A 27,804-nucleotide genomic window follows, 5' to 3' on the forward strand; every position below is an offset into this window, starting at 1 on the left:
TGCCCACCACCATGCCCAGGTAATTTTTGTATTTTTAGTAGAGTTGGGGTTTTGCCATGTTGGCCAGACTGGTCTTGGACTCCTGACCTCAGGTGATCCACCCACCTTGGCCTCCAAAGTGCTGGGATTACAGGTGTGAGCCACTGCACCCATCCTCAGGCACTGTCTTGAGCCAAGGATCTGCAAACAACAACTCCTGGGCCAAATCCAGCCTGTCACCTTTTTTTGTAAATAAATCTTTAGTAGAACACAGCCATGCCCATTCATTTATAGATTGTCTGTGGCTGCTTTCCTGCTGCAAGGACAAAGCTGAGTAATTGCAAATAGTAAATTCTTACCATATGGCTCTTTACAGAAAAGGTTTGCTGACCTCTGTTCTAAGCATGTTACATGTGATTGATTGACACCTAATCCTCGGGATAGGTATAGGATGCAGGCATCACTGTCCCCATTTTACAGGTGGGAAAACCAAGGCACAGAATGATCAAGAAACTTGCCAGGTTATGCAGGTGGCTAGTGAGGCTGGGGTCCAAATCCGGGCAGGGTGGCTTTGGAGACTGTGCTCTTTTTTTTGAGACAAAGCCTTTCTCTGTTGCCAGACTGGAGTGCAGTGGCACGATCTTGGCCTCTGACTCCTAAGTTCAAGCAATTCTCCTGCCTCAGCCTCCCGGGCAGCTTTGACTATAGGTGTGTGCCACCACGCCCAGCTAATTTTTTGTATTTTTAGTAGAGATGGGGTTTCACCATGTTGGCCAGGATGGTCTCAATCTCTTGACCTCATGACCTGCCCGCCTTGGCCTCCAACAGTGCTGGGATTACAGGCGTGAGCCACCGCACCCGGCCAGACTGTGCTCTGAACTGCCAGGCCTTGCCACTTTCTCGGACAGACAGAATCACTGTAATTGCCCCACAGATACCAGACCAGATGCTCAATGGGCATAAGCAGTGACTTGAGTTCCAGGCCCAGCAGCGGCTCTCATAAGGAGTTAGTCACTGCTCCTGAAGGCTGTTTGCTCATCTGTTTGTAAATCCTTGGACCCAGCCAGTCATTGGTCCCACCCAGGTGCCAGTTGGCGTGACTCATGCAGTTTCTCCCAACACTGCTGTTTTAAAGTCTAGCAGATCAGGGAGGCTCCCGGGGCCTCTGGCTCCTCTCCTCTCAGACTAAGCTCTGGGTTCCTGTGAATGAGGCCCCTCTAGGCTGTATTTATTCATTTATTTAGAGACAGTGTCTCTATCACCTAAGCTTGAGTGCACTGCTGTAATCACAGCTCACTGCAGCCTGGACCTTCTGGGCTCAAGCGATCCTCCCACCTCAGCCTAAAAGTTTTTGTAGGGACAGGGTCTCACTGTGGTGCCCAGGCTGGTCTTGAACTCCTGGGTTCAAGCAATCCCCCTGCCTTGGCCTCCCAAAGTATCGAAATTACAGGTGTGAGCCACTGCACCCAGCCAGTCATATTTCAGTTGCTTAACAGTTCAGGCAGTTCAGGCCTGGCAGTTCAGAGCACAGTCTGGCCGGGTGCGGTGGCTCACGCCTGTAATCCCAGCACTGTTGGAGGCCAAGGCGGGCAGGTCATGAGGTCAAGAGATTGAGACCATCCTGGCCAACATGGTGAAACCCCATCTCTACTAAAAATACAAAAAATTAGCTGGGCGTGGTGGCACACACCTATAGTCAAAGCTGCCCGGGAGGCTGAGGCAGGAGAATGTAACAGTCCCATGTAAAGGCCAGGCACGGTGGCTCACGCCTGTAATCCCAGCACTTTGGGAGGCGGAGGCAGGTGGATCACCTGAAGTCAGCAGTTCGAGACCAGCCTGGCCAACCTGGTAAAATCCTGTCTCTACTAAAAATACAAAAATTAGCTGGGCGTGGTAGTGGGTGCCTTTAATCTTAGCTACTTGGGAGGCTGAGGCAGGAAAATAACTTGAACCCAGGAGGCGGAGGTTGCAGTGAGCCAAGATTGAGCCATTGTACTCCATCTCAAAAAAAAAAGACCACGTGGCCAGTGGTCACTGTATTGTACAGTGAAGATGCAGAACATGCCCTTCATTGCAGAAGCTCAACACATGGTTCCTGGCTTGGATCATAGCCATGCTCCTCTGTGTAGTTGAGGAACAGAAATAGCCAGAGGGATCCTGTTAAACTTGAATCAGATCATCACTCCTCTGCCTTAAGACCCTGCCCTCTCACGGCTCCCACTTTATTGAGCAAAAGCCAGTGTCCTTGCCTGTGTGGCCTGGCCTCTTTCTCCCTGGACTCCCTCTCCCATAGCTGTCCTCCCTGATGACTCTCCTCCAGCCATACTTGTCTCCTTCCTGTTCTGCAAACTGTCTGAACACCATTCTTCCACAGGGCCTTTGCACTTGCTCTTCTTACTCCCTTGGATGCTCTTCTCCCAGATAGCTACGGGGCTCTGCTCTCTCTTGCTCAGGGCTTTGCTTAAATGTCACCTTCTTAGGAAATCATCCGTGGCCACTGTTTAACATTGCATCCCGGCCTGGCACGATGGCTCATGTCTGTAATCCCAGCATTTTGGGAGGCTGAGGTGGAATGATCACCTGAGGTCAGATATTTGAGACCAGCCTGGTCAAAATGGTGAAATCGTCTCTAGTTAAAAATAATAATAATAAATAAATATTTTGCAGGGCGTGGTGGTGCGTGCCTGTAATCCCAGCTACTCAGGAGGCTGAGGCAGGAGAACCACCTGAACCCAGGAGGCGGAGGCTGCAGTGAGCCAAGATCATGCCACTGCATCACTGCACTCTAGCCTAGGCAACAGAGCAAGACTCTGTCTCAAAATAAAAACAAAAATTAAAAACAATTCAAGTGAAAAGAAGTCCATAAAGTTCTGAGATTGATATTTACATCAATTTATGACATTTTATCATTTCATGAGAAAAAAACAGCAAAGCACCTTTCTGATAGGGCTGGTTTATGTAACGTACCTGAAATAGGAAGAATGTCATATATGGTCAACATCTCAGTCAATATTTTTTGCCAGCTTTTTTTACTCTTTAAATTATTTTTGGCTGGGCACAGTGGCTCATGCCTGTAATCCCAGCAGTTTGGGAGGCCGAGGCAGGTGGATCACCTGAGGTTAGAAGTTCAAGAGCAGCCTGGCTAACATGGTGAAACACCATCTCTACTAAAATTACAAAAAAATTAGCTGGGCATGATGGTGGGTACCTGTAATCCTAGCTACTTGGGAGCCTGAGGCAGGAGAATCACTTGAACCTGGGAGGTGAAGGTTACAGTGAGCGGAGATCGCACCACTGAACTCCAACCTTGGCAACAGAGTGAGATTCTGTCTAAAAGAAAAAAAAATTATTTTTGTTCTGGGTGTGGTGGCTCATCCCTGTAATTTCAATACTTTGGGAGGTAGAGGCGGGTGGATTGCTTGGGTCCAGGAGTTTGAGACCAGTCTAGGCAATATGGTAAACCCCATCTCTACAAAATACAAAAAATTAGCCGGATGTGGTGGTGCACACCTGTAGTCCCAGCTACTTGGGAGGCTGAGACTAGAGGATTGCTTGAGTCTGGGAGGTGGAGTGAGTGGAAATGGCACCACTGCATTCTAGCCTGTATGACAGAGTGAAACCCTGTCTCAAAAACAAAACAGCAACAACAAAATGTTTTATATTGTGAAAAAAAGACATCATCCATATAGAAAAGAATAATACTCAAGGCTTAAATTCCTAAACCCTTTTTCTCATTTTGCTGATACCCTTGCTTTGCTGGTGTGCAAAGTACTTTGGTTGGCTTGGTGGGTGATCTAATATATCTTGTATCCTCAGCACCAAATTCATTCATTTGAGAATCATTCATTCATTCATTCAGGAGGTATTTATTAAGCATCTGTCCTGTACCAGGTTCTGTGCTAGACCCTGAGAATTCAGTGCTGACAGAAAGAGTTGGGTCCCTGCCCTCATGGAGGTTATAGAGTCAGAGACAACACAGAAGTAAACAATTAAAAAGGGGCCGGGCGCAGTGGCTCACGCCTGTAATCCCAGCAGTTTGGGAGGCCCAGGCGGATAGCTCACCTGAAGTCAGGAGTTCAAGATCAGCCTGACCAGCATGGTGAAACCCCATCTCTATAAAAAACAAAAAACAAAAACAAAAAAAATTAAAAAGGACAGAATAGCCAGGTGTGGTGGTTCACACCTATAATCCCAGCACTTTGGGAGTCTGAGGCAGGAGGATCACTTGAGCCCAGAAGTTTGAGACCAGCCTGGGCAACATAGCAAGACCTCATCTCTGCTAAAATATATGTATATTACTTGGGCTTAGTGGTACACACCTATGATCCCAGCTACTAAGGAGGCTGAGGCAGGAGTATTGCTTGAATCTGGGAGATCAAGGCTGCAGTGAGCTATGACGGTGCCACCGCGCTCCAGCCTGGATAACAGAGTGAGACTGTCTCAAACAAACAACGAAAAAGACAGATAGTAGCAGGGGTGAATGAGTGCGGTGGAGTGGGCACGTAGGAGTTATGCGGTGTTTGAAGGAGTAAGCAGAAGCTCGTCAAGGCAGAGAGCAAGTCTTCATCTTCTCCACAGTTGCAACCTCCAGTCTGGAATCTGCCATAGAGAGAGGCTCCGTACGAACTGTCAAACAGAACTAATTCCCATAGCAGCTGGTGTGTGGCCTTGACCCAGTGACCTGCATGGTCCCTTTTTACCCAGTTTCTCTGATACTTTGCGTGGGAAGCAAACCCCTGCTGTGAACTCAGCACCAAATAAGGTTGGACACGTTTCTTGGCTATGGCACGGGGGAAGCTGGTGGTGGTTTTAGTGCTATTTACATCACACTTGGCTGGTGCCCACATCCTGGGAAGGTTCATGCCTGTTGGTAGGATTTGATGTCCTGTGGAAAAAGTTGCCAAGAAAGTTAGGCCCTCAGGATGGCCTCCAGATGTGTCTTGCCTCTGCCACTGCCCATTCATTCATTCATTCATTCTTCAGATGGAGGGCCTCCTTTTTTTTTTTTTTGAGACAGAGTTTTACTCTTTTTGCCCAGCTGGAGTGCAATGGCGTGATCTCGGCTCACTGCAACCGCCACCTTCTGGGTTCCAGTGATTCTCCTGCCTCAGCCTCCCCAGTAGCTGGGATTACAGGCGCATGCCACCATGCCAGGCTAATATTTTATATTTTTTAAGTAGAGACGGGGTTTCACCATGTTGGCCAGGCTTGTCTTGAACTCCTGCCCTCAGGTGATCCACCCACCTCAGCCTCCCAAAGTTCTGGGATTACAGGCATGAGCCACTGTGCCTGGCTTTTTTTTTTCTGAGACGGAGTTTGGCTCTTATTACCCAGGCTGGAGTGCAATGGTGCAATCTCGGCTCACCGCAACCTCCGCCTCCTGGGTTCAAGCAATTCTCCTACCTCAGCCTCCTGAGTAGCTGGGACTACAGGCTGCACCACCATGCCCAGCTAATTTTTTGTATTTTTAGTAGAGACGGGGTTTCACCACGTTGACCAGGATGGTCTCGATCTCTTGACCTAGTGATCCACCCACCTTGGCCTCCCAAAGTGCTGGGATTATAGGCGTGAGCCACTGCGCCCGACCTTGTGCCTGGCTTATATAGCATTTAAACATTTATGAAGTACTTTTAAATCCATGGCCCCCTGAATTTTTTCATGGTGAGGACTACAGCTTTGGGGTCTGATAAACCTGTGGTAGGTTCGTAGATCCAACACTTACAGTGTGAGCAAGCAACACTTACTAATTGTCTGAACCTCAGTTATTCATCTGTAACATGGAGATAATTCTTTTCTTTGTCTTTTGGGGTTTGGTTGTTTTTTTTTTTGGAGTCGGGGTCTTATTATGTTGCCCAGGCTGGTCTTGAACTCCTGGGCTCCAGCAATCCTCCTGCTTTAGCCTCCCAAGGTAGCTGGGACGACAGGGATAATTCTCTCCAAAGAGTAGTTTGCAGTTTTGGAGTTTTTTTTTTTGTTTTTTGAGACAGAGTTTTGCTCTTGCCCTGCCCCAGGCTGGAGTGCAATGGCGCAATCTCCTCTTACTGTGACTCCCGCCTCCTGGGTTCAAGCCATTCTCCTGCCTCAGTCTCTGGAGCAGTTGGGATTACAGGAGTGCGACACCACGTCTGGCTAATTTTTGTATTTTAGTAGAGATGTGGCAGTGGCGGGGGGCAGTTACCATGTTGGCCAGGCTGGTCTCAAACTCCCGACCTCAGGTGATCCACCCACCTCGGCCTCCCAAAGTGCTGGGATTACAAGAGTGAGCCACCGCGCCTGGCGAAGTGTAGTTTGGAGTATTAAGTGTGATGATACATGTTAAATAGCCTGGTACAAGGTAGGCAAGTACTCAGTAAATCTTAGCCAGCCTTACTTATGTTGTTTGCCGCTTCTTCCTCAGCATCCTGCTGATGAGGCCCATGGTGTTAGATCTTCCATTCCCGAGATGAGAAAAATGTGACTCTGAGGCAGCTGTTGTCTCTCCTGGGGTGGCTTGGCTGGTGGGTGACAGGCCAGTGTTTTAAACCAACCCAGGCTCCAGCCTTTGGGCCCTGACCCCACAGCTGTTGAATATTCAGTAGGCCCCTGCTGTTCTATATTCAAAGACCTTTGTTCATGGTTAATAATGGCTCTTTGTTGCTGCCAGCAGGAGGGTGGCCTCCATGCCAGGCTTAGACCCTTTTCCTTTTCAGGGGCCACACCCGCCCCACCCTCATATTAGCTTTAGTCATATCCTCAGGGTGTGCTGGGCAGGGAGGTAGAAGGGTGAGTGGGGCTCATAGACTGGCACATGGCGATTGGCAGAGCCCCAGGCGCGTGTCTGTGTGTCATCTGCAGTGGGACAGCTGCTCCATTGTGTCTGAACTTGTCCGTCTGAGAGAGGCAGAGATTACAGTGTCAGAACCAGACCTTGACTGGTCCCCGCCTGGTCCTGCCCCTGCCCATCCTCATCCAGTTGGTGCCTTCACGGAGCTCTGTGTGTGCCAGGCATCAACCTGGGAGCTTCTACCTGTGTGATCACCGTTAATGTTCATAAACAGGCTGTGTAGCGAGTCTTGACCTTAGCCTCGAAGCCTCCAGGTGACCTTTTTTTTTTGGTACCAAATTTCTATTTGAAGGAATGGTACAAAGAACTTAAGTGGATGTTTTGGTACAACTTATAGAAAAGGTAAAGGAAACCCCAATATGCATACACTGCCTTGGTGACCAGGGAAGTCACCCTGTGTCTATGGGGAAATTAGCCTGAAGGCTTAGCTTTCATTATCACTGTCTCCCAGGTGTGCTTGTCAAAGAGATATTCTGTCAAGCCAGACTGGGGTGCGCCCATCTTGCGCAAGTTGGTCACGTGGTCACCCAATTCTTTGATGGATTTCACCTGCTCATTCAGGTAATGCGTCTCAATGAAGTCACAAATGGGGGTCATGTTTGTCAGTGGCCAGTTTGTGCAGGTCCAGTAGTGACAGATTCACATTTTTTTCCACATGTAATGCACACTCCATCGCATTCAGCCCGCTCTCCCAGTCATCACCGTCTGGTTTCTTGATATCCTGGAGGATGCGGCCACCTGGTTGGGTCTGCAGCTTCATCAGTTTCTCAGCATGTTCCCTCTCCTCGTGAGATTGGTAAAGAAAGTACTTGGCAAAGTTCTTCAAAGCCACATCATTTCGGTCAAAGTAGTAAGACATGGACAGGTAAACATAGATGGCGTAGAGCTCCGGGTTGATCTGGCGATTGATGGCGGCCTCTGAATCCTGGTGGTGGTTCTGGCGTACCTGCGAAGGTGATGCGGTTGTCATGGCGGTGGCTAAGGAGAGGGGCAACTGAGGTGGCTGCGCAGCGCTGGAGAGGCGGGGGCCTTGGGGCGATCCGAGGACGCGGTGTGGAGGTGACGGAGGGCTGGTTTTGGGCGGCCGGCCGGGTTGGGGGTAGAGCGTCAGGTTCCCTCCAAGCACTGTTGAAGCAGGAAACCGCGGCGACTCTCGGCGAAGAACGTCTCTCTCTTTTTTTTTTTTTTTCCGAGATGGAGTTTGCTCTTGTTGCCAAGGCTGGAGTGCAATGGCGCCATCTCAGCTCACTGCAACCTCCGCCTCTCAGGTTCAAGTGATTCTCCTGCCTCAGCCTCCCCACTAACTGGGACTACAGGCATGCTCCACCACACCCGGCTAATTTTGTATTTTTAGTAGAGACAGGGTTTCTCCATTTTAGTCAGGCTGGTCTCGAACTCTCGACCCCAGGTAATCCCCACCTCCTTGGTCTCCCAAAGTGTTGGGATTACAGGCGTGAGCCACTGCACCCGGCCCAGGGTGACCTTTTCAAACTCGGTCAGAGCACAGCATCCCAAGGTCCTGCCACAGCCTACAAAGCCCGTCTTGGTCCAACCCCAGCCACTTCTCTGACTTCAGCGTTTCCATTCTCCCTGGCCTAAATGCCTATTGTTGCTCAACACTCTGCTCCAAATGTGCTGGCTTAAGCCGTGTTATTATTTCTGCTGATTCTGCGCGTCAGGGATGATGTAGGGCACCGGGGAGCCGGCTTCTGCCGCTGCTGCCTGTGATATCTGCTGGGGCTGGAGCACCCAAGATGGTCTCATCATGGCATGCCTGCTGAGGTTGTCCCAGGGTTTTTTTTTTTGAGATGAAGTATTGCTCTGTTGCTCAGGCTGGAGTGCAGTGGCACAATCTTGGCTCACTGCAACCTCTGCCTCCCAGGTTCAAGCTATTCTCCTGCTTCAGCCTCCCCAGCAGCTGGGATTATAGGCCTGTGCCTCCATGCTCAGCTGTTTTTTTTTTTTTTCCTATTTTTGATAGAGCTGGGGTTTCACCATGTTGGCCAGGCTGGTCTTGAACCCCTCACCTCAGATGATCCGCCTGTCTCAGCCTCCCAAAATGCTGGGATTACAGGCGTGAGCCACTGGGCCTGGCCATTCCAGGGGGTTGAAGACACAAGCCCAGGGCCTCGGTTCTTGCAGTCACCCGGGTTGTTGGTTCTTTTTATAGGCTTAGGGGCTCTTCCTCTCTACCTGGTTGTCCTGGATAGTTGGACTTCTCACCAGGCAGCCCTGGTCAAGAGCACAGAAGTTGCTACTGCAAGGCCGTCTTATGACTTGGGGCTGAAAATGGAAGAGCATTGCTTCCACTGAGTCCTTTGGCTAAAGTAAGCACAGGTTCAGTGCAGATTCAAGGAGGGGACCAGGCAGAGGGCCAGTGTGGCTCATTGGAGGCCACCAACGAAAGGGCCTACCAGGTTCCTGCTCATTCACTCTTTCTCCGGCCTGTCACACACACACGCCTGCCGCTGGGCCTTACCACTTATTGGTTCCCTCTGCCTGGGGTGCTTTTCCCCAAATATCCAGAGGTCTCACCCCTTCCTGCCATTCAGCCTCAGCTAAATGTCACCTTTAAAGAGCGATCAGGGCCAGGTGTAGTGGCTTACACCTGTAATCCCAGAACTTTGGGAGGCCAAGGTGGGTGGACCACAAGGTGAGGAGTTCGAGACTAGCCTGGCCAACATGATGAAACACCGTCTCTACTAAAGATACAAAAAATTAGCCAGGCATGGTGGTGCACACCTGTAATCCTGGTTACTCAGGAGGCTGAGGCAGGAGAATCGCTTGAACCTGGGAGGCAGAGTTTGCAGTGAGCCGAGATTGCACCACTGCACTCCAGCCTGAGTGACAGGGTAAGACTCTGTCTCAAAAAAAAAAAAGAGACCATACCTAAACCTACCTTATCAAAAACAGTGCACACCCGTATCACCTCTGACCCCGGACACTACTCTGCTCTTTTTTTTTTTTGTTGCACTTCTCACCTCCTGGCATAATATTTACTGTCTGTTTATTATTTGATATCCCTCTCCCCCATCTCAGAATATAATTGTCATGTGAGAAGGGCACGTGCCTCACTCATTGTAGTTCCCTTAGCTCCAGATATGACACATGGTAGATAGGGTTGTTAAATGAATATTTGAGATGAGGAAACTGAGGCTCAGAAAGGTTAAGTAACTTTCCCAAAGACACACAGCTAATAAGCGACAGAGTAGGGATTCAAACTCAAGCATTTAACATTGATCGTGAAGTCATAGAAGCTTTGCTGCATAGTGGTAATTGCTTACGTAATTATGGCTGCCTGCCCCCTCTTCTCCCTGAGTCCTGTCTGTCTCTACTTAGAGTGATCTTCCTGAAAGTAAAATCTGAAGGTAGCTCCCTCCCCTTCAGCAGAAAGCCCACCTGCCTTAGCCTGCTGCCAAGACACAGCAAAGCTTAGCTTCTAGAGGGTTTTGGAGTCAACCCCGGCTTTGTCTGCAGTGCGCCTAATCATCAGCTCTCTAAACACAAGCAAATTAGGAATGTCATTCATTCTGAGTGTCTGTGGTTAGCAGGGGGTCAAGCTGACTGAAGGCAGATCTGGAGTGGCCTCAGCTGGGGCAGTCATCCCACATAGTCTCATCTTCCCAGCAGGCTAGCGCAGGCTTCTTCTGGCTGGGCTCTGGAGAGGAGCAGAAGTCTGCAAGATCTCCTAAGGCTAGGCTTACAACTGGCCCAGCACCACTTCTGCTGTGTTCTGTTGGTCCAAGCAGATCAGGAGCCCAGCCCAGATCCCATGAGTATGTGTGAAGCTCTTTACACCATGCCTGACACACAGGAAATGCTGTTATTATTGTTGTTGATGTTGTTGCCATGAATTTGCATAGTACTTTATGCTTTTTTTTTTTTTTTTAGACTGAGTCTTGTTCTGTCAGTAGGCTGGAGTGCAGTGGCACAATCTCTGCTCACTGTAACCTCCGCCTCCCAGGTTCAAGTGATTCTCCTACCTCAGCCTCCCGAGTAGCTGGGACCACAGGCATGCGCCAGAATGTCCAGCTAATTTTTTGTATTTTAGAAGAGACGGGGTTTCACCATGTTGGCCAGCATGGTCTCAATCTCCCGACCTTGTGATCCACCTGCCTCGGCCTCCCAAAGTGCTGGGATTACAGGCATGAGCCACTGTGCCCAGCCCTTTATGCTTTTTAGAGTTTTATTGAATACATTACTATACCCTACACTGTGGGAGGAAGTTGGAGCAAATATTACTAGTTTGACAAATATTTGAGAAATATTTAAAATATCTAAAACTTTGGGCAAGTTTAGATAACTTTCCCAAGACTGCGCTTTTAGCTAGTGGCTGCAGCCAAACACTGGAAATCAGACAGCGTGCAATTTAAAGCATGTCTGCAAACATATCTGCAGAAAGTGAGCCCATCTGCAGATGATTTCATTGTCCTGAGCACCACTGTGGTACATGAAATAAAATCTAAATGCTATCGTCACTGACCCAGGCTAGTAACTATCTGCAAGGCTTAGTGATGATGTCCAAGATCCAAGTCTCCTGCTTGGCTTCTTAGCTCACTGGAGTGAATGATAGCTTTATTTTCTTTTACCTAGAGAACCTGTCTCTAGACTCCAGTTGCTTCTTCTCTCCACCTGTGAACTTCCTCCAAGAATTGCCAAGCTACCAATCCATTGCACGCAGGAGAACGGGCGTCCTTTCCCAGGACAAGCAAAGTGGCACTTTGCTAAAGTCAACCAACTCTTACAGCTCCCAGCTGAAGGACAGAATTGCTGCAAACCTCAGCAGCCAATCCATTCGAGAATATGCACTGAACATCTCTGAGAAGCGGAGACTAAGGTTTGTTCACTAGCTACCTGGAACCTGTATAGTGTATATTATGGGCCAGAGGTATGTTTTGTGCATGAAATGCATTTCTTGAAGAGCTCACATAATAGAAATTTTCTTCCTTAGGGTAAGCTAAGCCTCTTTGACAAAGATACCCAAACTCCTACTGCTTCACTTGACTAGCCTTAAAGAAAAATAAAATATATCCAAACATACTCAACATATTAGAAGTTTAATTTTTTTTTTTTTTTTTTTTTTTGAGATAGAGTCTTGCTTTGTCACCAGACTGGCGTGCAGTGATGCAAACTCGGCTCACTGCAACCTCTGCCTCCCAGGTTCAGGCAATTCTCCTGCCTCAGCCTCCTGAGTAGCTGGGACTACAGGTGCATGCCACCACACCCAGCTAATTTTTGTATTTTTAGTAGAGATGGGGTTTCACCATGTTGGCCAGGATGGTCTCGATCTCTTGACCTGGTGATCTGCCCACCCTGGCCTCCCAAAGTTCTGGGTTTACGGGCTTGAGCCACCGTGCCCGGCCTAGAAGTTTATTTCTTGCTAGCATAAAGTACTAGGTTCATGTCAGTGGGAAACTTTGCAGCCAGTCATTCAGGGACCCAGGCTCTTTCCATCTTGTGCCTCTGTATACCCTTAAAACCTCATTTTTGTCTGCAACCTAGCCATGCAAAAAGAAAGAGTATGGAGTATGAGTATACCACTTAGCTATACCCCACAACTCAGTAGCCTAATACACAGCTGAGTGGCTCGAGAATCCTTCTAGTTTCAGTTAGGCTGAATCTTTACTGATAGTCAGTTGTGGCTGGGGAGATGGCTCTGCTGATGTAAGCTGGGGGGTCAGCTTGCTCTAAGCTGGTCTAGGGTGGCTTCAGCTGGGATGATCACATGGTATCGTTAGGATAGCTCCAGTTTGTTTGCATGGCAACAGCTGGAGCCCAAGAGAAGATCAGAAGCCTACAAAACCTCCTGAGGCTAGGCTTAGAACTGGCTCAGCTTCCCTCCTACTGCAGGCTATGGTCTAACCAGATCACAATCCAGATTCAATGGGTGGGAAAAAATTCCTCCTGGTGATGGGAAGAGCTGCAAAGTCACATGGCTGTGGGACATTCCCACATTCATTGAGTAATTGGGAGTTTTGGGAGCGGGTTAAGAGCCAACTCTGAATGGTGCAAATGTCACTTTTCTTTACATGTCTACCAGAGAGAATTTAGTCACATGGTCATACCTAACTGCCAGGAAGGCTGGGAAGTGTGAATGGATTTGGGTGATAGCTTGCCATCTCCCCCATTCTTGAAGAATTTAAAACATGATTTTCCTATTGATCTGGTTTAATGACAGAGGTGGGTATTTCTGCTTAACTCTTTAATTGCCCCCCACCCACTGAGGGTCAGTAGCATAAATGCATTGGAAGGGTCTGGCAAAGTGGCTCATGCCTGTAATCACAGTACTTTAAGAGACTGAGGCAGGAGGATTGCTTGAGACCAGGAGTTCTAGACCAGCCTGGACAGTATAGCAAGACCCTGTCTTTACCAAAATAAATAAATAACAATAATAGAAAAATTAGCTGGGTGTGGTGTTGTGTGCCTGTAGTCCCAGCTACTCAGAATGCTGAGGCAGGTGTATCGCTCAAGCCCAGGAATTGGAGGCTGCAGTGAGCTGTGATTGTGCCGCTACACTCCAGCCCTGGCAAACACTAAGACCCTGACCTTGTCTCTACACACACAAAAAAATAATGAAACAAAGTAACACATCGGATGATACACTGTGCCTTGAAGTTTTGAGAATATGTTATCTTTGGTTTTCTTTTTAATTTAGGTGGTCTTGTATTCTCAAAAACATATTGAGACTTTATAACTGTATTTTAGCCACCACAGTGGCTCACACCTATAATCCCAGCACTTTGGGAGGCTGAGGCAGGTGGATCGCTTGAGCTCAGGAGCTCGTAACCAGTCTGGGCAACGTGCCAAAGTGCTGTTTCTACTAAAAATACAAAAATTAGCTGGGCATGGTGGTGCACTCCTGTAATCTCAGTTACTCAGGAGGCTGAGGTGGGAGGATCACCTGAGCCCAGGAGGTTGAGGCTGCAGTGAGCCGAGATAGTGCCCCTACACTTCAGTCTGGGCAATAGAGCATGACCCTGATTCAAAACAAAAAAAAGTGTATTTTATTGCTCCCTTTGGGAGCACATATACTAAAATTGGAATGATATAGAGAAAATTAGCATGGCCACTGAGCAAGAATGACACACAAATTCATGAAGTATTCAATATGTTAATTTATTTAAAAACAAAATAAATAATGTATTTTATTCCCCATTCTTTCAGATTCACAGATTTTGAATTTTTTTTTTTTTTTATTTGAGACAGAGTTTCACTCTTTTTACCCAGGCTGGCGTACAATGGCATGATCTCAGCTCACCACAATCTCTGCCTATTCTCCTCCCTCAGCCTCCCAAGTAGCTGGGATTACAGGCATGCACCACCACACCTGGCTAATTTTTGTAGTTTTAGTAAAGACGGGGTTTCTCTGTGTTGAGCAGGCTGGTCTCGAACTCCCAACCTCAGTTGATTTGCCCGCCTTGCCTCCCAAAGTGTTCAGATTGCAGGCGCGAGCCACTGCGCCTAGCTAGATTTTGAATTCTTATAACTACTACTGTTCTATACCAAACTGCCACACCTAAGAGAGAGAGATATTTTCTTCTATCAAGGGGCTTCCAGGCTCACTGAAAAAATGAAACTAACAGACTCACAAGAGCAGGACCCATGTCTACCTGGTTTACCAGTGAATCCCTAGAAAATGGCAAAGAAAAGGACACAGGAAGGATCATTCTTTTTTTGAGACAAAGTCTTGCTCTATTGCCCAGGTTAGAGTGCAGTGGCATGATCTCCATTCACTGCAACCTCTACCTCCCAGGTTGTTGCAATTCTCCTGCCTTAAGTAGCTGGGATTACAGGCACCGACCAGCACGCCCAGCTAATTTTTGTATTTTTAGTAGAGAAGGGGTTTCATCATGTTGGCCAGACTGGTCTCACACTCCCGACCTCAGGTGATCTGCCCACCTCGGCCTCCCAAAATGCTAGGATTACAGGCACACACCACTGCACCCAGCCAGGAAGGATAATTCTAATTGCTAATAGTTGTTATTCTTTATTTCCCTTAACCGTCGCTCCACCTTCTGAGGCAGGGTTTAAACATTATTATTATTATTTTGTTTATTTATTTAGAGACAGAGTCTCACTCTGTCGTCCAGGCTGAAATGCAGTGGTGCCATCTCGGCTCACTGCAACCTCTGTTCCCAGGTTTCAACGATTGTCCCACCTAAGCCTCCCAAGTAGCTGAGATTACAGGTGCCTGCCACCACGCCTGGCTAATTTTTTGTATTTTTAGTAGAGACAGGGTTTCACCATGTTGACCAGGCTGGTCTTGAATTCTTGACCTCAGGTGATTTGTCTGCCTCAGCCTCACAAAGTGCTGGGATTATAGGCATGAGCCACCGCACCCGGCTGGGAGGGTTTTTTCTTTAACCTTAGCACTCTTGCTTATTGACATTTGGGGCCAGATAGTTCTCTGTTGTGGAGGGCTGCCTATGGATATGGAGCAGCATCCCTGGCTTCTATCCACTAGAAGCCAGAAGTATATCCCCCTCTCCCAGTTGTGACAATCAAAGAGGTCCCCAGACATTGCCTGATGTTCCTTGGGGGTGTGCAAAATCGCCCCCACTTGAGAACCACTGATGTAAGGGTAGGTATTGTACTAACTCCAACTTACTGATGAGGAAACAGACACAGCACAGGAGGCTTGTTTGGGTGGAAGGTTCAAGTCCTTTATTTATTTATTTATTTTGAATTTTTTGAGGCAGAGTTTCATTCTTGTTGCCCAGGCTGGAGTGCAATGGCGCAATCTTGGCACACTGCAATCTCTGCCTCCTGCGTTCAAGCAATTCTCCTGCCTTGGCCTCCTGAGTAGCTGGGATTACAGGTGTGCTCCACCACACCTGGCTAATTTTGTATTTTTAGGAGAGATGGAGTTTCACCATGTTGGTCAGACTGACCTCAAACTCCGGACCTTGTGATCTTCCTGCCTCCGCCTTTCAAAGTGGTGGAATTATAGGCATGAGCCACCACACCTGGCCTTTCAAGTCCTTTTCTTTAATAGGAGCTCCCTGTCTGATGGAGGAAGGCAGACTGGTGGGAGGGTGGCGGTGTGTGCCATGTGCCATGAATGGCTGGCAAATTCCTTGAGTCTCCTCTCTCACCTTCAGGCCCCTCACCTTCTTTTTCCCCTGCTCTCTTTACTCCCTTACACCAACTTGGACTTGGGGTGCCTCCCCCAGGTTTCCAGAGCCCCGATCATATCCCCTTTTATAGCACTTCTGCCAGAGAGCTGTCGTTGTTGGATTTCAGCATGTTTGCCTTCCCTCTAGACTCGGGATCAGCTTTGTAGACCATGCAGTCTGTGTTGCAACTACTCAGCTCCGCTGTTGCAGATGATTCATAAATGAATGGGCATGGCTGTGTTCCAGGAATATTTATGGACACTGAAATTTGAATTTCATGTGATTTCCATGTGTCATAAAACATTATTTTTCTTTTGGCTTTTATTTTTATTATTAAAAATTTTTTTTTCTGATACAAAGTCTTGCTCTGTCACCCAGGTTGAAATGCAGTGACACCATCTTGGCTCACTGCAACCTCCGTCTCCTGGGTTCAAGTGATTCTCCTGCCTCAGCCTCCTGAATAGCTGGGATTACAGATGCCTGACACCACACCTGGCTAATTTCGTATTTTTAGTACAGATGGCGTTTCACCATATTGGCCAGGCTGGTTTTGAACTCCTGACCTCAGATGATCCACCTGCCTCGGCCTCCCAAAGTGCTGGGATTGCAGGCATGAGCCACTGTGTCGGGCTGAGATGCTGAGTCTTGATGCTGCTGCTGCTGTCATTGTCATGGTCATGTTTTCCATGCAGGGACATTCAGGAGACCCAAATGAAGTATCTCTCTGAGTGGGACCAGTGGAAGCGGTATAGCAGCAAGTCTTGGAAGAGGTTCCTAGAGAAGGCACGAGAGATGACGACGCACCTGGAGCTGTGGCGGGAGGACATTCGCAGCATTGAAGGTACTGCACCCCAGCATCTGTGCGCAGTCTCATCTGCAGAAGTTTCTGTGTCTGGGGGGCAAGTACAGCTTCGTTTCCACTAGGGTCTAACTGAAATTGAGCGTTTCCTTCCATGATGAATGTGAGCAACAAACCCCAGCTAGGTTTAGTAGAACCTGTGTCTTTGTAACCAGGAAAAAATTGTGATATTTTCCTGTCCCTTCCGGTTGTTGTATTTATTAATGTCCATGACTGCTTGGAAATTTCGGTCGTTATTAGACCTACCACTAGATCTTGTTATTTTATTTTATTTTTTGAGACAGAGTCTCGCTCTTCCGCCAGGTGCCAGGCTGGAGTGCAGGGGCGCAATCTTGGCTCACTGCAACCTCCGCATCCTGGCTTTAAGCAATTCTTCTGCCTCAGCCTCCTGAGTAGCTGGGTTTCTTTTGGCTTTTATTATTAAAAAAAATTTTTTTTGATACGAAGTCTCGCTCTGTCACCCAGGTTGGAGTGCAGTGGCACCATCTTGGCTCATTGCAACCTCCGTCTCCTGGGTTCAAGTGATTCTCCTGCTTCAGCTTCCCTAGTAGCTGGGATTACAGGTGCCTGCCACCATACCCAGTTAATTTTTGTATTTTCAGTAGAGACAGGGTTTCGCCATGTTGACCAGGCTGGTCTTGAACTCCTGGCTTCATGCTCGGCTTCCCAAAGTGCTGGGATTACAGGTGTGAGCCACCATGCCTGGCCTTCTTTTTTTTTTTTTGAGACAGAGTCTTGCTCTGTCACCCAGGCTGGAGTGTAGTGAAGTGATCTCAGCTCACTGCAGCCTGATCCCAGCTCACTGCAGGCATGCACTACCATGCCCAGCTAATTTTTGTATTTTAGTAGAGACGGGGTTTCATTATGTTGGCCAGGACGGTCTGGATCTCTTGACCTCGTGATCTGCCTGCCTTGGCCTTCCAAAGTGCTGGGATTACAGGCGTGAGCCACTACGCCCGGCCAGATCTTGTTATTTACTGCGCTAGTGAAGACCAGGTACAGTGGCTTACTCCTGTGATCCCAGCACTTTGAGAGGCAGAGTTGGGGGGATCACAAAGTCGGGAGTTCGAGACCAGCCTGGCCAACATGGTGAAATCCCATCTCTACTAAATATACAAAAATTAGCCGGGCATGGTAGTGCATGCCTGTAATCCCGGCTGTTAGGGAGACTGAGGCATGAGGATCACTTGAACCTGGAAGGAGGACATTGCAGTGAGCCGAGGAGCCAAGACTGCACTACTGCACTCCAGCTTGGGTGACAGAGCGAGCCTCTGTCTCAAAAAAAAGTGCCACTAAAGATGTTTGCAGATGTTCACATATGTCTTTCTATCACACATATGTTTTTTAATAATATGATAACTGGACCGGGTGCCGTGGCTGCTGCCTGTAATCCCAGCACTTTGGGAGGCTAAGGTGGGTGGATCACCTGAAGTCGGGAGTTCAAGAGCAGCCTGACCAACATGGAGAAACCCTGTCTCTATTTAAAAAAAACAAAATTAGCCGGGTGTGGTGGTGCATGCCTCTAATCCCAGCTACTTGGGAGGCTGAGGCAGGAAAATCACTTGAACCTGGGTGGTAGAGGTTGCAGTGAGGAGAGATCATGCCATTGCACTCCAGAAAAAAGAAAAGGTAACTGTATCTCTATTTTTATTTTGTGCATATAAATTAAATGTATAAAATAGTATTATTTTAAAATATTATTAAATTGTAATATTTTAATATTATTAAAATGCCATTTTATGCTTTTGAAATAGTATGCATAAGTATATTATTTTTAAAATGTTATGCTTTTAATTTCAATGCATAAAATAAAAACAGACATACAGTTACCATATTATTAAAAACTATCCCAGCCAGGCAGTGGTTCATGCCTGTAATTTCAGCATTTTGGGTGACTGAGGAAAGATCATTTGAGCCCAGCAGTTTGAGATCAGCCTGGATAACAAAGACCTTGCCTCTACAAAAAAAGTTTTAAAAATTAGGCCGGGCGCGGTGGCTCAAGCCTGTAATCCCAGCACTTTGGGAGGCTGAGGCGGGTGGATCACGAGGTCAAGAGATCGAGACCATCCTGGTCTATATGGTGAAACCCCGTCTCTACTAAAAATACAAAAAATTAGCTGGGCATGGTGGTGCGTGCCTGTAATCCCAGCTACTCAGGAGGCTGAGGCAGGAGAATTGCCTGAACCCAGGAGGCGGAGGTTGCGGTGAGTGGAGATCGCGCCATTGTACTCCAGCCTGGGTAACAAGAGCAAAACTCCGTCTCAAAAAAAAAAAATTAACTGGATGTGGTGGTATAGACCCATAGTCCCAGCTTCTGGGGAAGCTTAGGCAGGAGGATCACTTGAGCCCAGGAGTTTGAGGCTGCAGTAAGCTGTGATTGTGCCACTGCACTCCAGCCTGGGCAACAGAGAAGACCCTGTTTCAAAGCAAAAACATGAATAAACAAATAAAAAGCCTTATTATCCTGAGACGAGTCTCATCACTTTTATTTTATTTATTTATTTATTTATTTATTTATTTATTTATTTATTTATTTTTGAGATGGAGTCTTGCTCTGTAGCCCAGGCTGGAGTGCAGTGGCACAATCCCAGCTCATTGTAACCTCTGCCTCCCGGGTCCCAGTTCAAGCAACTCTCCTATGTCAGCCTCCCAAGTAGCTGGGATTACAGGCACGAGCCACCATGCCCAGCTAATTTTTGTATTTTTTAATAGAGATGGGGGTTTCACCATGTTGGCCAGTCTGGTCTTGAACTCCTGACCTCATGATCTGCCTGCCTTGGCCTCCCAAAGTCCTGAGATTACAGGCGTGGAGGCTTATCACTTTCACCGAACTACAAAGAGTTCTCATGGCCCTGAAAACACTGTGAACCCCTACTTACCTATAGTGGTAAGAATTTGGGATTATGGATTGTTATTAGTTGGCAGGACTGCTGTAACAATATACCGCAGACTGGGTGGCTTAAAAAGCGGCTACTATTTTTCTCATGATTTTGGAGGCTTGAGCAAGCCTTCCTGCTGTGTGTTCACATAACCTTTGCTTTGAGTGTGCTCTGAGAAAGACTGCAAACTCTCTGGTGTCTCTTTTTATAAGGACACTAATCCCATCATGGGGCTCCACTCTCAAGCCCTCATTGAAACCTAATCACTTCCCAAAAGCTCATCTCCAAATATCATTACACTGGGGTTAGGGCTTCACCATATGAATTTGAGGGTGAGGACACAATTTGGTCCTTAGCAAGTATGCAAAAATTGGAATTTGTGCCAAAATACAAAATTAGCCAGGCACGGTGGCTCATGCCTGCTGTAATCCTAGCACTTTGGGAAGCTGAGGCAGGAGGATCCCTTGAGCTCAGGAGTTCGAGACCAGCCTGGGCAACATAATAAGATCCTGTCTCTATTTAATCTAAAAATAAAAATGCAAATAAAAAAAATACAAAATTGGAACCATTGAACTTTTTTTTTGGATTATCTATTTTATTTTTTGAGACAAAATTTTGCTCTTGTTACCCAGGCTGGAGTGCAATGGCACGGTCTCAGCTCACTGCAACCTCCACCTCCCAGGTTCAAGCGATTTTCCCGCCTCAGCCTCCCAAGCAGCTGGGACCACGGGCGTGTGCCACACACCCAGCTAATTTTTGTATTTTTAGTAGAGACGGGGTTTCACCATGTTGGCCAGGCTGGTCTTGAATTCCTGACCTCAGGTGATCTGCCTACCTTGGCCTCCCAAAGTGCTAGGATTACAGGTGTGAGCCACCACATCTGGCCAGGATTATCTATTATAAAGCAAAACATTTTTCAAACATCTCCCCAAAACTGCTAATATGAAAACTTTGTGAAATTTGTAAGGAATATGGTAGTATGAATAAAGGAAATGGTTTTCTCCATTATTACTATTTTAAGACCTGTAAAATACAATTGGTAATTTATCCAATCAACTACCTTTTTACTGTTGTTTTATTTGGAGAATATAACATATTTCTTTCTTTCTTTTTTTGACGGAATTTCACTCTTGTTGCCCAGGCTGGAGTGCAATGGCGGGATCTGGGCTCACCACAATCTCTGCCTCCCGGGTTCAAGCTATTCTTCTGACTCAGTTTCTCTAGTAGCTGGTATTACAGGCACCCACCACCGCACCCAGCTAAATTTTTGTATTTTTAGTAGGGACGGGGTTTCATTATGTTGGCCAGGCTAGTCTTGAACTCCTGTACTCAGGTGATCCACCTGCCTCAGCCTCCCAAAATGCTGGGATCACAGGTGTGAGCCACCATACCCGTCTGAATAGAGCGTATTTCTTTCTTTCTTTCTTTTATTTTTTTTTTGAGATGGAGTTTCGCTGTTGTTACCCAGACTGGAGTGCAATGGCACTATCTCGGCTCACCGCAACCTCTGCCTTCTGTGTTCAAGCAATTCTCCTGCCTCAGCCTCCTGAGTAGCTGGGATTATAGGCACGTGCCACCATGCCCAGCTAATTTTTGTATTTTTAGTAGAGGCGGGGTTTCACCTTGTTGATCAGGATGGTCTCGATCTCTTGACCTCGTGATCCACCCGCCTCAGCCTCCCAAAGTGCTGGGATTATAGACGTGCGCCACCACGCCCGGCCCTAGAGCATATTTCATATGAAAGGCTTCATGGCTCACTTAAAACTTCAGCCGTGCACTCATACTTTTTCTCTTGAGATTCAAGTGTAACATTATATTTGGAGTAAAATCATAAAAGCTAACTTTTATTGAGCATTTATTATGAACCAGGCATTTGGTTAAGCATTTTACACATCGCCTCAGTTAATCTTCAAAAGAACCTTCCACTTAGGTACTTGTCATTTGCGTGGCTCAGAGAGTTTAAAAGATCTTATCCAAGTTCACTTAGCCAGGGTGAGGCAGAGTGAACCCAGGCATTCAAGATTTAGAGTCCAGGGTTTTAGCCAGTATGTCTAGCTCCCTCTCTTGCGAAATGGTAGGCTTTCTGGAGATTTTCATTTGGGAAGTGGCTTGTGTGGTAGAGGGGTATGTTCTTCCTGGGAACTGGGATTTTGATTTCCTCTTCAGTGACTCTACGCTGTGATTTCTTAGCTGGGTAGGTGCTCATCTGACACATGGATTGTCACAGGTATGTTAGTTACATTTCTCGCCTCTGGCAGATTGCTAAGTATTAGAGAGTGGTAAAAAACTGTGGGTGTCTTATATCTTTGGTCTCCAGTGATAAGTTTGTTGCTTCTACCAAGAACAAGAAGCCATCCTTGCTCTTCAGAATGCTCTCTGTCCTCAGCAATTTAATCATTATCTATTTGCAAATCAATCGATGCAATTCACCACAAAACAGAATAAAAGAAAAAAATTAAGACCATCCTGGTCAACATGGTGAAACCCCATCTTTACTAAAAATACAAAAAATTAGCTGGGCATGGTGGCACGTGCCTGTAATCCCAGCTACTCGGGATGCTGAGGCAGGAGAATTGCCTGAACCCAGGAGGCGGAGGTTGCGGTGAGCCGAGATTGCGCCATTGCACTCCAGCCTGGGTAACAAGAGCGAAACTCCGTCTCAAAAAAAGAAAAAAATTATATGATCATCCCAACAGATGCAGAGAAAGCACTGATGAACTTCAGTTCTTATTTTTAGCAAATAAGAAATAAATATGACCTTTCTTAATTTTGATTTTAAAAACCTATAAACATTATACAGCCAACAATATAGTTTATTTTTGAGATGGAGTCTCACTGTTGTCCAGGCTGGAGTGCAGTGGCATGATCTCGGCTCACTGTAACCTTCAATTCTCGGGTTCAAGTGATTCTCCTGCCTCAGCCTCCCGAGTAGCTGGTACTACAGGTGCATGCCACCATGCCCGGCTAATTTTTGAATTTTAGTAGAAATGAGATTTCACCATACTGGTCAGGCTGGTCTTGAACTCCTGACCTCAGGTAATCCACCTGCCTTGGCCTCCCAAAGTGCTGGAATTACAGGCATGAGCCACCTCTCCCAGCCTACATACTTAATGATGAAACATTGAAAGCTTTTTCCCTAAGACGGAGAATGAGACAGAGGTGCTGATTATCACAGATTCTATTCAAAATCATCCTGGAAGTTCTAGCCAGTGTAGTAGGATGGGCAGGGGGAAGGGAAATAATTGGAAAGGAAGAAAAAAATGTTATTTTTTTTTTTTTGCAGATGACAATGATATGCGTGTAGATAATTAAAAAGACAATTGTTAGAATTAATGTTAATTTAACAAGATTTATTGTTAATTTAAAAATGTCTCTATATAAAATGAATTGTATTTTTATATACCAACCACAAACATTTAGAAAGAGAAACTTTTAAAATGATACAATGTACAATAGTATCAAAAATGTCAGGGCCAGGCATGGTGGTTACACCTGTAATTCCAGCACCTTGAGAGGCTGAGGCAGGTGGATCACCTGAGGTCAGAAGTTCGAGACTAGCTTGGCTAACATGGTGAAACCCTGTCTCTACTAAAAATATAAAAATTAGCCAAGCATGGTGGCTCATGCCTACAGTCCCAACTATTCAGGAAGCTGAGGCACAAGAATTGCTTGAATCCAGGTGGTGGAGGTTGCATTGAGTTGAGAGCAAGCCGCTGCACTTCAGGCTGGGCAACAGAGTGAGACTCGGCCTCAAAAAAAAAAAAAAAGTCAGATATCTAGGACTGTATCTAAAGAGTCATATGCAATAATTATGCACCGAAAACTATAAAGTATTATTAAGAAAAACCAAGGAAGACCTAAATATACCATGTTCATGGATCAGAAGACTTAATATTATAAATATGTCACTTCTTTTCAAATTGACCTGTATATTTTATGTAATCCCAATGAGAATCTTAGCAGATTGTGTGTGAAAATTAGGGCACTAATTCTAACATTTGTATATAAATGCAAAAGACCAAAGATATCTAAGACAATCTTGAGAAATAACAAAGCTGAAACATATATAATACCATCTATGAAGCCTTACAAATCTGCAATAATTAAGACAGTATTGGTATAAGGATAGACATGTAGACCCATGCAACAAGATAGAATTCAGAAACAGATTCATACGTATATGGTCAAATGATTATTTCCAAAAAAGGCAGCCAATAAATGGTGCTGAGTCGACTAGACACAAGAAAAGATAAATACTGAGCTCTCCCTCATACCATTCTTAAGTGATTAATTCACAATTGATTGTAGATCTATATGTGAAAAGTTAAACACTACAAGATTGAGTCTTAAAGCTAACAATTAAAAAAATAAAATAAAATGTTTCTTCCTCCTTCTAGCTACTGATTCCTCCAGCTTCAGCTTTTATGGCTGATTGAATCTATGATGTGTAGTGTGTCGATACCCCTGGTCAGTGATGTCTGGGTTTGTTTTTTCCAGGGAAATTTGGCACTGGGATTCAGTCCTATTTCTCCTTCTTGAGATTCCTGGTGTTGCTGAATTTGATAATATTTCTGATCATCTTCATGCTGGTTTTGCTCCCAGTCTTACTCACAAAATACAAGATCACCAACAGCAGCTTCGTGCTCATACCTTTCAAAGACACAGGTGAGTCTAAGGCCTGGTTTACTATGAAGTGTGTTTGTTTTTCACCATGTATCTTGCTACAGTGCTTCCTTTTTTTTTGAGACAGAGTCTCACTCTGTTGTCCAGGCTGGAGTGCAGTGGTGCAATCTCAGTTCACTGCAACCTCTGCTGCCCGTGTTCAAGTGATTCTCTTGCCTCAGACTCTTGAGTAGCTGGGATTACAGGAGCCTGCCACAGCACCTAATTTTTGTAGTTTTAGTAGAGATGGGGTTTCACTGTCTTGGCCAGGTTGGTCTTGAACTTCTGATTTCATGATCCACCCGCCTTGGCCTTCCAAAGTGCTGGGATTACAGGCAGGAGCAACTGCTCCCAGCTAAGAACCTTTATTATAATTCTCAGGTGATTGTATTAGTCAGGAAGGTCTAGGTTATGCTGCAGAAACAAGTGACCCCAAGACACTCATGCTGCCATGAAATAACAGCATGAGAGCGCAACTGCATGTTAGTATGAGACTGTGAGTGTGAAATAACCACAAAGGTTTATTTCTTTGATAGCATTGATAGTCACATGTGCAAGCAAAAACAGGTTCTATATGCGGACTCACATACAAAAGAAATCAAAAGCCATATTCCCAGATGTTTGGGGAGAATAGTGAAGGAAACATTAGAACTAGAAAGAGTAAGAAATGTTACTGTATTGGACACATTGGGGTTTGGACTGAAAATGGCAAAAAACAAATACACAAACATATCTATGTGCAAACATGCAAATATATGACATTTCTTTTTTTTTTTTTTTTTTTTTTTTTTGGTGCTGTGACTCAGATTCGAACCAAGGTTGCTTCGGCCACAACAATATATGACATTTCTAAATGTAATATACATATACAGTCACGTACCACATAACAATGTTTCAGTCAACAATGGACCACATCTGCAGCACTGGTCCCCTAAGATTATAATAGTGGATTTTTACTGTACATTTTCTTTGTTTAGATATGTTTAGATATACGAATACTTAACATTGTGTTGCAGTTACCTACAGTATTCAGTGCAGTAATGTGCTGTCCAGGTTTGTAACCTAGGAACAATCGGCCATACCATACAGTCTAGGTGTGTAGTAGGCTATCCCATCTAGGTTTGTGTAAGTACACTCCATGATGTTTGCATGATGAACTCACCTAAGGACGTATTTATCAGACTATATCCTCCTCGTTAAGCAATGCTTGACTGTACATGCTTATATGCACAAATTGTAAAAAACAGGCAGGTTATGGCCAGGCACGGTGGGTCATACCTGTAATCCCAACACTTTGGGAGGCAGAGGTGGGCAGATCACCTGAGGTCAGGAGATCAAGACCAGCCTGGCCAACATCACGAAACCTAGTCTCTACTAAAAATACAAAAATGAGCCAGGAGTAGTGGCAGGCACCTGTAATCCCAGCTACTTAGGAGGTTGAGGCAGGAGAATTGCTTGAACCCAGGAGTGGGAGGCTTCAGTGAGCCGAGATCAAGCCATTGCACTCCAGCCTGGGCAAGAGAGTGAGACTCCATCTCAAAGTAAATAAATAAATGAATAAAGTAAAAAACAGGCAGGTTATAGAGACTAAAACTATTTCCACTGACATTCTGTCTTTTGTTTCTTACAGATATTCAATGTACAGTCTATCCAGTAAGCAGCTCTGGACTCGTTTACTTTTACAGTTATATCATAGACTTGCTTTCTGGCACTGTAAGTATTTAACATTATCCTTTGTTTAGCTCCTCAATCTACTAAAAATTGATTTAAAGATCTGTTTCCTGAATTTCTGCAGTGAGAGCCAAACACAAGTGTTGGTTGACACATTTACCAGTAAATAAAACAGGATTTGCAGTAACCTTATGGGAAAGGATAGTGTTCATCATTGCCTTCTAGAATGACAGAGAATACACTTGGTCACTTTCAGCCATTGGCCTTTTTCTAGTCTTTCTTTTTACTTATTTATTCATTTTGAGACAGAGTCTTGCTCTGTTGCCCAGGCTGGAGTGCAGTGCTGCAGTCTCGGCTCACTGCAACCTCTGCCTTCCGTGTTCAAGTGGTTCTCCTGTCTCAGCCTTCCAAGTCGCTGGAATTACAGGTATGAGCCACCATGCCCAACTAATTTTTGTATTTTTTAAAAAATTTTTTATTGGATTTCAGGTTTTGGGGTACATGAGCAGAGCATGCAAGACAGTTGCGTAGGTACACACATGGCAGTGTGCTTTGCTTTCCTTTTCCCCTTCACCCATGTTTGGTATTTCTCCCCAGGCTATCCCTCCCCACCTCCCCCTCCCACTGGCCCTCCCCTTTTCCCCCCAATAGACCCCAGTGTTTAGTATTCCCCTTTCTGTGTCCATGTGTTCTCATTTTTCATCACCCACCTATGAGTGAGAATATGCGGTGTTTCAATTTCTGTTCTTGTGTCAGTTTGCTGAGGATGATGTTCTCCAGATTCATCCATGTCCCTACAAACGACACAAACTCATCATTTCTGATTGCTGCATAATATTCCATGGTGTATATGTGCCACAATTTTTGTATTTTTAATAGAGATGGGGTTTTACTATGTTGACCAGACTGGTCTTGACTTCCTGACCTCTGGTGATCCGCCCACCTCAGCCTCCCAAAGTGCTGGGATTACAGGTGTGAGCCACCATGCCCAGCCCTTTTTTTAAAAACAGAGTCTCACCAGGCACGGTGGCTCACGCTTGTATTCCCAGCACTTTGGGAGGCCGAGGTGGGTGGATCACAAGGTGAAGAGATCGAGACCATCCTGGTCAACAAGGTGAAACCCCGTCTCTACTAAAAATACAAAAATTAGCTGGTCATGGTGGTGCGCGCCTGTAGTCCCAGCTACTCGGGAGGCTGAGGCAGGAGAATTGCTTGAACCCAAGAGGCGGAGGTTGCGGTGAACCAGGATTGCGCCATTGCACTCAAGCCTGGGTAACAACAGCAAAACTCTGTCTCAAAAAAAAAAACAACAGAAAAACAGAGTCTCACTCTTTCCCCCAGGCTGGAGTGCAGTGCTGCAGTCTTGGGTCACTGCAACCTCTGCCTCCTGGGTTGAAGCAATTCTCATGCCCCAGCCTTTGGAATAGCTGGGATTATGGGCGTGTGCAACCACGCCCAGCTAATTTTTGTGTTTTTAGCAGAGACAGGGTTTCACCATGTTGGCCAGGCTGATCTTGAACCCATGACCTCAAGTGATCTGCCTACCTTAGCCTCTGAAAGTTCTGGGCCACTGTGCCTGGCCCAGAACCACTAACTCCTGAGCACTTGGAATATGTCTAGTGTGGTTGGGAAACTGAATTTTTATCTAACCTTGTTGTTAATAATCTGTACCACCTACTTAGGAGGCTGAGGTGGGAGGATCGCTTGAGCCCAGGAGTTCTGGGCTGTAGTGCGCTGTGCCCATCACGTCTGCACTAAGTTTGGCATCAGTATGGTGACCTCTCGGGAGCGGGGGGACCACCAGGTTGCCTAAGG

At 46.2% G+C, this 27,804-nt stretch overlaps 1 protein-coding gene, 1 non-coding gene and 1 pseudogene across 6 annotated transcripts in view; 2 read left to right on the forward strand and 1 right to left on the reverse strand.

Moving 5' to 3' along the window:
- Positions 1-27,804, forward strand: part of TMC7 (transmembrane channel like 7) — a 74,063-nt gene that overhangs the window by 7,974 nt on the left and 38,285 nt on the right. For 4 of the 5 annotated variants that reach the window (XM_035267071.3, XM_078344786.1, XM_035267073.3 and 1 more), the window contains exons 2-5: positions 11,396-11,639; positions 16,611-16,759; positions 24,154-24,321; positions 25,949-26,031. In XM_035267071.3, the coding sequence (XP_035122962.3) occupies positions 11,396-11,639; positions 16,611-16,759; positions 24,154-24,321; positions 25,949-26,031 (644 nt within the window). The remainder of the gene's footprint in view (positions 1-11,395; positions 11,640-16,610; positions 16,760-24,153; positions 24,322-25,948; positions 26,032-27,804) is intronic. The other variant, XM_035267074.3, reaches the window with a different exon arrangement.
- Positions 7,227-7,972, reverse strand: LOC100894533 (ferritin heavy chain pseudogene; annotated as a pseudogene).
- Positions 13,812-13,916, forward strand: LOC118146507 (U6 spliceosomal RNA). Its single transcript, XR_004732367.1, has one exon. It is a non-coding gene; the product is annotated as a U6 spliceosomal RNA (small nuclear RNA).

This window comes from Callithrix jacchus, chromosome 12 (genome assembly GCF_049354715.1).
Source record: "Callithrix jacchus isolate 240 chromosome 12, calJac240_pri, whole genome shotgun sequence".
In the NCBI taxonomy this organism is placed as follows: domain Eukaryota; kingdom Metazoa; phylum Chordata; class Mammalia; order Primates; family Cebidae; genus Callithrix; species Callithrix jacchus.